We start from the raw sequence: 10105 nt of genomic DNA, 5'->3' as shown, positions 1-10105 counted from the left end.
ATTAGATTCGTCGCCCGAAGCTGCGATCGATTGTGCTGGCCTCGATTTTTACAGTCTCGCTAGAGGGGAAAGTGGGGAGGAGGGGAAGAGCGTTCGCGAGCTCCGATGCGTGGAATCGCCGACACCGTTTGTCTGCTTGGGACTGCCCCTAGGAACTGGGGTCGTAGTGCCTCTGAGCATGCACAGAGTGCTATTTCTCAAAAAGACTTTCGTTTGGTGAAGCTCGCCGTTCTTTTATTGGCCTAAGATTTAAATCCGAGGCATCTGATTTTTGCAAAGCAGTGAAATACTTTGGTCCCGTGAATATCTCATGTGCAACCCTGGATTTGAACGCAGGACTGCAGCTTAAGGCTGCGCTTAACTCCTGTACCGAAATCCTAAACTTCTTTCTCACCGTTAACATTTGGAGATTTGGGGTAGGTCTTTAGAAAAAAAACATGGCTCTAGACTAGAGCCTATTCTTGTTTTTGTTTTTCTTTGGAAGATACAAATGTTGCTTAGTATGACGCTAATGTGAAAACCTGTTTAGTTTTGGATGCTGGTTATTGGTTCACTTCCATTAAGTTATAACCATGAGAAAATACAGGTAGTCCATGACGTATGACCACAATTGAGTCCAAAATTTTTGTAGACATTTGTTAGGTAAATTTTATCTCACTTTACGACCTTTCTTGCCACAGTTGTTAAGTGATTCACTGAGTTGTTAACTTAGGGACATGGTTGAATTCAATGAATTTGGCTTCCCCATTGACTTTGTTTGTCAGAAGGTTGCAAAAGGTAACCTTCACATAACCCTGGGACTCGGGCAACTGTCATAAACAGGAGTCAATTGCCCAGCATCTGAGTTTTGTAACCAATTGACAAACCAAATAAAATAAATAAATAAATAAAATTCCCCCATCCAAGCAGGAGACCTGGCCTAAACCATTTCTGACAGATGGCAGTCCAGTCTCTTCTTGAAAGTCTCAAGTGATGAAGCTCCCACAACTTCCGAGGGCAACTTCTGTTCCATTGGTTGATTGTTCTCACTGTTAGAAAATTTATCCTTATTTCCAGGTTGAATCTCTCCTTGTTCAGTTTCCATCCATTATTCCTTGTCTGGCCTTCAGCTGCCTTGGAAAATAGCTTGACCCCTTCCTCTCTGGGGCAGCCCTCAAATATTCAAACACTGCTACCATGTCTCCCCTGGTCCTTCTCTTCACTAGACTAGCCATGCCCAGTTCCTGAAACCGTTCATCCTATGTTTTAGTCTCCAGTCCCCTAATCATCTTGGTTGCTCTTTGCGCTCTTTCTAGAGTCTCAAAATCTTTTTATACTATTTTTATAGGTAGGACTAGAACTCAAGTTCTCCTGTTTCTAGCATGGTACCTGAACCACTTCACCAAACTGGCAAAATTGGTACAACTCCAGTGAGTTGTTATATTAGTATTGCCTATGATTAAAAATAAGAAACCTAAAGTGAAGAGATCCTGGTTGAGATCCAATGAATTAATGGTTCATACATCTGCTTTATATCTCTCTATACAGTCTTCTTCAAACCTGGGGTAAGTGATTAATTTTGGAATAATCAGACAATATATACTAATTTGACAGAAACCACCTGAACATAAAGATGTTCAAAAGACCTGTTTAAATTAAGGATTGTGATGTTTGTCTCCTGCCAATATACCGACTCTTTAGCAACTGAATGGCCAAGATTGGATTTTCATCTGCATTTGTAATACCTTTACATGCTTTTTGTGATATATATATATATATTTCTAAATTACTGTAGGCTTTCGTCATGACTTCCATCTCTGGAAAAATTATTGGAATCAAAACCAACTTTATATACTGCTTTTAATTCCCCTGGTGGAAAGGCCTTTTAAAAAACCTTCTTGCCCATTCTTGCAATATCTTGGAGGCATAATAGCATTATTAAAACCAAAGTAAGTATATTATAAGTATAACCAAAGTAAATATATTTTGCATGAGAAGTTGCTTTTTTATGTAGTTAATTCCAAAATCTTACAGCAAAAGTCAATATTCCAAAATACCCGGGTCCTTAAACCCATTTCTAATTTTTTAGATTAAAATCATATTTAGCTTATTGCTGTTTATTTCAAATTTTTATGTTCTTAAGCTTGTAATTAATTTGTTTGTTCAGAGCTGAAAATAAACCCATCCGATGAAGACTTTTAAAATCTTGTCATTTCAAAGATCTCTCTAATATCTTCTGAATAGTTAGCAGGCAATTTCTGAAAGTCATTAGAAAGTGAGATTTGCAAACTTAGTGTCCTTTAAAAGGCTTTGCCATGGTTGTGAACAAGATGGTTAATTCCTTTGTCTCCCAGTACTCAAACCCATGGGAAACTGCTGTCCTACTGTCTCTTCATGAAGAGCAGTTGTCCGGAGCATATGTGTGTGATCTCTTGTCCTTTCGTTATCCAGAGCAGTTCGAAGGAATGGGTCTACTCACTGGTTCCTTGGGCTTTGCCATAGTCGTTGGTGTTCCTTTCACAGAGCTGTCTTCAGTTCACCATACTTTTCCTGGAAGCTCTTTTCTTTTGCTATTTTGGTAGACGATCCATTAGTGCATAAATCTATTTGGGATTGGTAGATGATAAAAAAAATCTGGTTATTGTGAATCAGAACTTAATATGCTGGGCTTGTTGGTTGGAAAGCCGGCAGCTCAGGATTTGAGTCCCAAACACCAAGTGACAGGGTGAGTTCCCATCCTTGCCTCAGCTCCTGCCAACCTAGCAGTTTGAAAGCATGCAAATGTGAGTAGATAAATAGGTACCACTTTGATGGGAAGGTAACAGTGCTCCGTGATTGGTGGCCACATAACCGTGGAAATGTCTTTGACAATGGCCTTGAAATGGAGATGAGTACCACCCCCTATAATTGGCAACGACTAGTGGAGTAAAATCCACAGGGACTCCTTTACCTTACTTTTTCAGTAACCCAACATTATTTTCTGCCTTTCTTAATTTTGGGATATGCACTGGAATATTTACAGCATTATATTTTATAATATTTAACCAGTTATCTCAGATTCTTTTTTTTTTTTTTTTGAACAAATTTTTATTAATTTTTAAAAACATACAAAACATACAAAAATACAAGACATAAAAGATCTCTTTTCTGAAAGTTGCTTAATCCCGGGTCAAAACTCTTGGTACAGACACACATTCAAATTCATATTCATTTTACATACCATTCCATATCTTATTACATTTTCATTTTTCTATATAGCTTCTCCTTTCTTTTAAATTTTCTCAATTTTATTTTATTTATCTCCTCTCAATTCAAATCATAATATTTATTATTCTTTGTCTGTTCTATTTCCAACTATCCGTTTATCTTTCTTCTTAAAAGAAAAAAAAGAAAAACCTTCTCCTGTACACTGATTGGAGTATGACGCCTATGTCTCTTTCCCCTATATCTATAATACTTGATTTAAAGTACATAACTTATGTTGGGATTCTGTCTGGTACATTCTGACATTATACAATATCATCAAAACCAATACAAATCTATTCGTTAATATTAATATTTATTCATATCTTAAACATCTAGCACATTTCTTATCAATTAGGTCACATATTTCTATGGGAGCACCTATTTGCCATATTAATTCCGCCCCCCACATCACATATTATAAATCATTATTACATTACATGTTCCCCTCTCCTTCTTCAAACCTTTCATTTCACGAATAGTTTCACTAATATAACATGGCCTAATCATTGGTATTAACAATCATTTATATCTTTAGACATTTTACCCATTTCAATTAATTATCATACCTTTATGGGAACACTTCTTATACTTTCCAAAATTATTTCCCCCCCACATCACCAATCTTAAATCATTATTTCATTAAAGTACTCCCCTCTCTTAACAAAAATTTCACTGAATTATACTAAATATTTTATCACATTTTAAATTGCATATTATTTCCAGTCTTCTATAATTATTTCTAAATACAAATATAAAAATGCAATCTTATGTACCCTTCTAGAATCCCTTTTCCAATAAAATCTATCCATTATCTCTAAAAAACTTTTGTTTTTTTGCATTTTGCTCCCCAACGTTAAAGCTTCTCATCCCTTCCTTTCTCCCTTGCTTCTTCTCCTTATCCTCTTTACCCCCTTGTCTCTCCACCTCCCTGTTATCCTGTTGTCCCCCTTTCTGTTGTTTCCTAACACGATATCCTCTTTTCACCTTATTCTTCTCTTTTTGGATTGTTTTCCCAGGTCTTAAAGTCTTCTCCTTTTTCTCCTCCTTCTTTTCTTCCCCAACCAAAGTCACTTGTTCGTCAAAAATGGCTTCTTTATCCTGCTCATACGATTTTACATAAGCACAGATCGCCATTTCTATAAACTGAAAAAGAGTGCCAAAGACATCTTTCCCTTCTTGCTTTTCTTTTTCATATTTTTGGTGTATAAGTTCTAGTTCATCCACAACTGATGCCATTGTACAGAGAAATTTTTTTTTCAAAACAACCACCCGAGTGCTTTTAGTCTGAGATAATTCTCATAAAATCCAAAGTCATCAAACAGTCTAATCAGCTGATTCTTTTTAATACTTTCTCTTTTTCCACTTTCTCTTTTTGGGATGAAGTTTGATCACAAAGTTCTCTTTAAAATATATCTTTAGGAAGTCTTATTGCTGTTTAATAACTCTTTAAAATTAGCTCTTTAAAGTTTTAGGCAGTCTTCTCCTTATTTTCAGGTTGCTCCAATTTTTTTTTTCCCTCTCCCCTCCCACTCACAGCCAGAAAAAAATTCTCCTCTTTTTTTTCCCCTTTGAATATTCAGAAATCCTTGCTCCTTCAATATTCATTTACCTCCAGAACAGATTCCCGGATTTCTCTTATGGTTCCACTGCTGTCACGTTAGGGAGGAGAGTGAAAGGCAAAAAACCCCAAAAAACCTTTCTCTTTTGAAATGTTCACCGCTTGTATCTCTTTCTAGAAACAAAGTATCCTTAGCAGCCTTTGAGGTTACAGGAACTCTCTCTCTTAACTTTATCCCAGTCAGAAGCAACTTCCACAGCTCTTCCCTCTTCCTCCAGCACAAATCTTACCCGGCTGCAGGCTTCTTTGAGGCGGCCATTACTGACCGCCGCTCCACCACCTCAGGAAAAAGGGGTTATTCCGGCTGGAAAGGGGGTCTGCGTTACCCCCAAACCTCTGTCCGGATCCCCTCTCTCTTTGGCTGCCTCTACAAGGCAGCCATAGCCCCCAGACCTATTTAGATCGGGGGCACCTTGAGCGGCGCGGCAGGGATTGCAGAGGCGCGAATTCCTGCCGCTACTGAAGCCGCGCAAAACCGGAAGCCAGTTATCTCAGATTCTTGACTCCCCAGAATTTGCCATCTTTGTGCTTATCCTGTGGTCTCGTCTTCTCTTTATTACAGCCATGGAAGAAGCCAGCACTGTGGAAGAAGGGGAAGTGACCTCGGGGATGCAATCCTTGGCAGTAGAAGATGGGCCTGCTCCGGATTTAGCTTCTGCCACTGAGGAACAAGATGACGCTGCCAGAGAAACAGAGGGGGAATTATCAGGGAAGGGGGAGGAATCCGCTGAAGAGGATTGGTGTGTCCCCTGCAGCGATGAGGAGCTGGATTCTCCAGATAACTGGATGCCTGAACCTGAGGAGATCCACCGTTTATACGAGCTCATTGCTGAGCACGGGTCTCTGGAGATTCAGGCCGAAATCCTCCCTCGGCGCAACCCAACCCCAGAGCCTGACAGTGAAGATGAAGATAAATCTGATGGACAATCTGAATACCAGGAAGAAGAGGAGGAGGAGAAGTGAGGAATGGGTTTTTGTATTTGGCTTGAAGAAGGGAATCTTAAGATTTGAGATTATGTTAAGGGGAGGAAACGATAGACTTGAGAATATTTCCAGGTTGATTCTTTTCTCTCTCTCTCTCTCTCTGTCCAGGCCTCATATACCTACCGAGTTTGACTTTGATGATGAGCCTGCCTCTCCCAAAAGCTCCTTGGTTGATCGACGGAGAACTCCTGGTACGTAAGGAAGGCAATTGAGTTTCCATAAGAAGATAGAAGAGCATTGCCAGGCCAATGAATTATGGAATAGAGCATTCTGCCCCCAAACTGGCCCACCAGTTGCTAATGGGAAACCCACAAGCTGGCTGTGGGTGCAATAGGACCTTCCCTCTTGTGTTACCTATTGCAAATAGCAGCAGCACTTAGACTTATATACCACTTTACAATGCTTTACAGCCCTCTATAAGTGGTCTACAGCAGTGATCCCCAACCTTTTTTATGCCGCGGCCCGGTACCAGCATCAGCTGGGCGCCGCGGCCCGGCGGCATCAGCTGGGCGCCGCCATCTTTTTGATGAAAAAGTGCTTCGGTGACCTCACCGGAAGCACTTTTTCATCAAAAAGATGGCGGCACAAGCGCTCGTGAGCTTTTCCGGTAGAAATGGCTTTCTCCGGAAAAGCTCACCGAAGCACTTTTTCATCAAAAAGATGGCGGCGCCCAGCAACCAGCGGCCCGGTAGGACTTGTTCCGGTCCGCGGACCGGTGGTTGGGGACCCCTGGTCTACAGAGTCAGCATATTGCCCCCAACAATCTGGGTCCTCATTTTACTGACCTCAGAAGAATGGAAGGCTGTGTCAGCCTTGAGCCAGTCAGAATCGAACTGCTGGCAGACAGCAGAGTCAGCCTGCAACACTGCGTTCTAACCCTGCACCATCATATTTATCATCGTATCCAGATATGATCGACTGTTTGTTTAGCAAATCTGGAGATGAACAATTGTTGAGGACCAATTTCACTTGCTGTATAGATCCTCGACTTACAACCATTCTTTTAGCAACCGTTTGAAGTTACAACAACACTGAAAAAAAGAGATCCATGACTGGTCATGTTCAGCGGTCATGACTAGCAGCTATTGACAGTATAGTCATTCTCCATGACTTGGTGTCTGATCCTTGTATAATGCAAAGTTGATAGTCATCCCTCCTCTGAGGGTGAGTTGATTGAAAAACCACGTCCTCTTAGCTGTCCTGAATCTCCCACCATTTACTAGGTGACTCCAACTTCTAGCTCACGCAGGAGAGAAAAGGAAATAAACTCTTCCTCCCTTGCATAATTTTTATACGTCATACCCATTTAATCAGTTTTATTGACGCTGAAAACTCTATCGGGGGCCAGTTTGGTGAGCGGTTAAGGCAGCAGAACAGAAACTGGGAGACCAGAAGTTCTAGTGCCACCCTAGGTGTATAGCCAGCGGGATAACCATGGGCCAGTCCCACTCTCTTGGTCCTAGGAATGGCAAAACACTTTTGAAAAACCTTGCCAAGAAAACTGCAGAGGCTTGCCTAGGCAATCCCTAGGGATCATTACTGACCCAGTACGTGTGTGTGTGCGCGCGTGTGTGTATATAAAATGGTTACATTTTCAGAGTCTGATGTCTTTTACCCACATTTCCCACTAGGGTTTATTAAAAATAGTAGATTTTTAGAAAGAGGATCCTAAACAGAAAAAAAATGTTTCAATCACCTCTTTTGTTGTAACATTCACTTTTTGAAGTACCCCCATTGCTGAGAAGTCCTCGACTTGCCTCCACAATTGGGACCAGAATTTCCATCGCTAAGCCATTCGGTTGTTAAGTGAATCACACCTGATTTTATGACTTTTTTTTTTTTTTTTTTGGCCAACGTTGTTGAGCAGCTCCCTGCAGATGTTCAGTGAATCACATGGTCATGAAGGACATCCAGCTTCATTGACTTTGCTCGTCAGAGGCTGGCTGGGAAAGTCACCAATGGTGATCATGTGACCCCGGGGATGCTGCACCCGCTTGCCAAGCATTCTAAATTTTGATCATGGGACCCCGGGGATGCTGCAATGGTCCTAGGTGGAAGGACTAGTCATTAGTCACTTTTCTCAGTGCCGTAACTTTGAATGGTCACTGAACAAATGGTTGTAAGTCAAGGACTATCTGTGTAAAAACATATTGAGTTTATTTATTGATTGGTAGCAAAAATGTTAATTTCTTAACCCAATAAAGAAATGCTGTTGCTGGGCAGTTTTCTCCCACCTGCTTCCTCATGATTTTTAATTATTTTGCAATTCTCTGTAAGAACAGCAAGGATTGCACTATATTTTTACCTCACAGGCCTATTACGTTAGTATGATGTATGCACCTCATCTTCCAATCCTGGTTTTGTGATTAATTTCCAGGGACGTTAGCTAAGAGTCAGAAAAGAGAAGCCCGCCTGGACAAGGTGCTGTCAGACATGAAGCGCCATAAAGTGCTGGAGGAGCAAATTATGAAGACCGGGTGTGACCTCTTTGACCTTGATTCAGATGATGTACCCACTCCAAAACGACCCTCCGGTCTCTTCCTTCGTCAGCGCAAATACTGACAGTAATGAAGAACATAAGCCGAGAGAGGAAGATGGAGTGGAACTGTGGGGGCAGATACGAGGGGAGCGAACTCCTGCATAAACCCTGGACCTTGACACTGATCCCGTATGGCTTGCTGGAGGTACTTGCTTTCAATTTTTAAGGTGTAATAAAGCTCTGTGAGTATGATTTTAAAATTTAATTTATGTGAACTATTCTTAATAATAATGAAAAAAGTTGCCAATCAGAAGAAGAGGAGTTGTTGAGGACCTGCAGTTTCATTTGCCATATACAGATAGTCCTCAACTTACAGCATTATTTTAGCAACCATTCAAACTTATAACAACAGTGAAAAAACTCATGACTGGTCTTTGCAGTTTTACAACCATCTTCATATTCACAGGATCTGAATTCAAGCGCTTGGCAACCAGCATGTGTTTATGATGTTTGCTGTGTCCCAGGGTCAAGTGATTCCCCAGTTGCGGCCTTCCCAGCCATCTTCCAACAAGCAAATTCAAAGGGGGGAAGCTGGATTTACTTAATGACCACATGATTTATTTAACAACCACAGCAATTCACTTAACAACTGGCAAAGAGATCATTAAACCAGGTGCAATCCATTTAACAACTGTCATAGCTTAGCAACAGAAATTCTCTCCCAATTGTAAATTGAGGCTGCCACTACCCCATTTTGTCTGCTTACCCTCAATCTTTTTGTGATCTTGGAGTTGATGAAACTGTGGGGTTCCTTGTCACAAATGTCCTTGTCAAAAAAGCCAACGCAGTTCTAGGCTGCATTAACAGAGGGATAAAATCAAGATCATGTGAAGTGTTAATACTACTTTATAATGCCTTGGTAAGGCCACACTTGGAATACGGCATCTATCTTTGGTTGCCACAATGTAAAAAAGATGTTGAGACTCTGGAACAAGTGCAGAGAAGAATAACAAAGATGATTAGGGGAGGCTAGAACATATAAAGAACAGTTGCCTAGTTTATAGGTATGTCTAGTTTAATGAAAAAGGGACGTGGTGGCTCAGTGGCTAAGATGCTGAACTTGTCGATCAGAAAGGTCGGCAGTTTGGTGGTCTGAATCCCTAGTGCTGTGTAACGGAGTGAGCTCCCGTTACTTGTCCCGGCTTCTGCCAACCTAGCAGTAGAAAAATAGGGACCATTTTGGTGGAAAGGTAACAGCGCTCAGTTTGCCTTCGGCCTTTAGTCATGCCGGCCACATGACCAAGGAGACGTCTTCGGACAGCACTGGCTCTTCGGCTTTGTAACAGAGATGAGCATCGTCCCCTAGAGCTAAAAACGATTAGCACGTATGTGCGAGGGGAACCTTTACCTTTAGTGTAATGAAGAGAAAGACTAGGGGTGACATGATAACCTTGTTCCAATATCTAAGGGGTTGCCATAAAGAAGATGGGATCAAGCGATTTTCCAAAGCACTTGAAGGTAGGACAAGAAGCAATGGATGGAGACTAATCAAGGAGAGAAGCAACCTAGAACTCAGGAGAAATGTCTTGACAGAACAGTTAATCAGTGGAACAACTTGCCTCCAGTTGTGAATGCTCCAACACTGGAAATTTTTAAGAAGAGATTGGATAACCATTTGTCTGAAATGGTATACATTTTCCTGCCTAAGTAGGGGGTTGGACTAGAAGACCTCCAAGGTCCCTTCCAACTTTGTTCTATTCTATTCTGTTCTGTTCTGTTCTGGGGGAATGGTGGCGGGG

General features: G+C 41.1%; 1 protein-coding gene across 2 annotated transcripts; it reads left to right on the top strand.

Annotated features, from left to right (window-relative positions):
• Positions 1 to 9: 9 nt before the first annotated feature.
• PAGR1 (PAXIP1 associated glutamate rich protein 1) lies at positions 10 to 8558 on the top strand. 2 transcript variants are annotated; one of them, XM_026682300.2, is made up of 4 exons: positions 10 to 416; positions 5406 to 5802; positions 5936 to 6018; positions 8205 to 8558. In XM_026682300.2, exons 2-4 carry the CDS (start codon positions 5408 to 5410, stop codon positions 8387 to 8389), a joined length of 663 nt encoding a protein of 220 aa, XP_026538085.1. In that variant the 5' UTR covers positions 10 to 416; positions 5406 to 5407; the 3' UTR covers positions 8390 to 8558. The 2 variants fall into 2 exon arrangements, with proteins under 2 accessions (XP_026538085.1, XP_087801154.1); XM_087945028.1 differs by lacking the exon at positions 10 to 416 and adding an exon at positions 1409 to 1544.
• Positions 8559 to 10105: the final 1547 nt, after the last annotated feature.

Source organism: Notechis scutatus, chromosome Z (assembly GCF_049901735.1).
Source record: "Notechis scutatus isolate UNSWTSFEM ecotype Mainland chromosome Z, rNotScu1.2, whole genome shotgun sequence".
Lineage (NCBI taxonomy): Eukaryota > Metazoa > Chordata > Lepidosauria > Squamata > Elapidae > Notechis > Notechis scutatus.
Note: the sequence above shows the minus strand (reverse complement) of the source record. Positions and strands in the feature narration are given on the sequence as shown.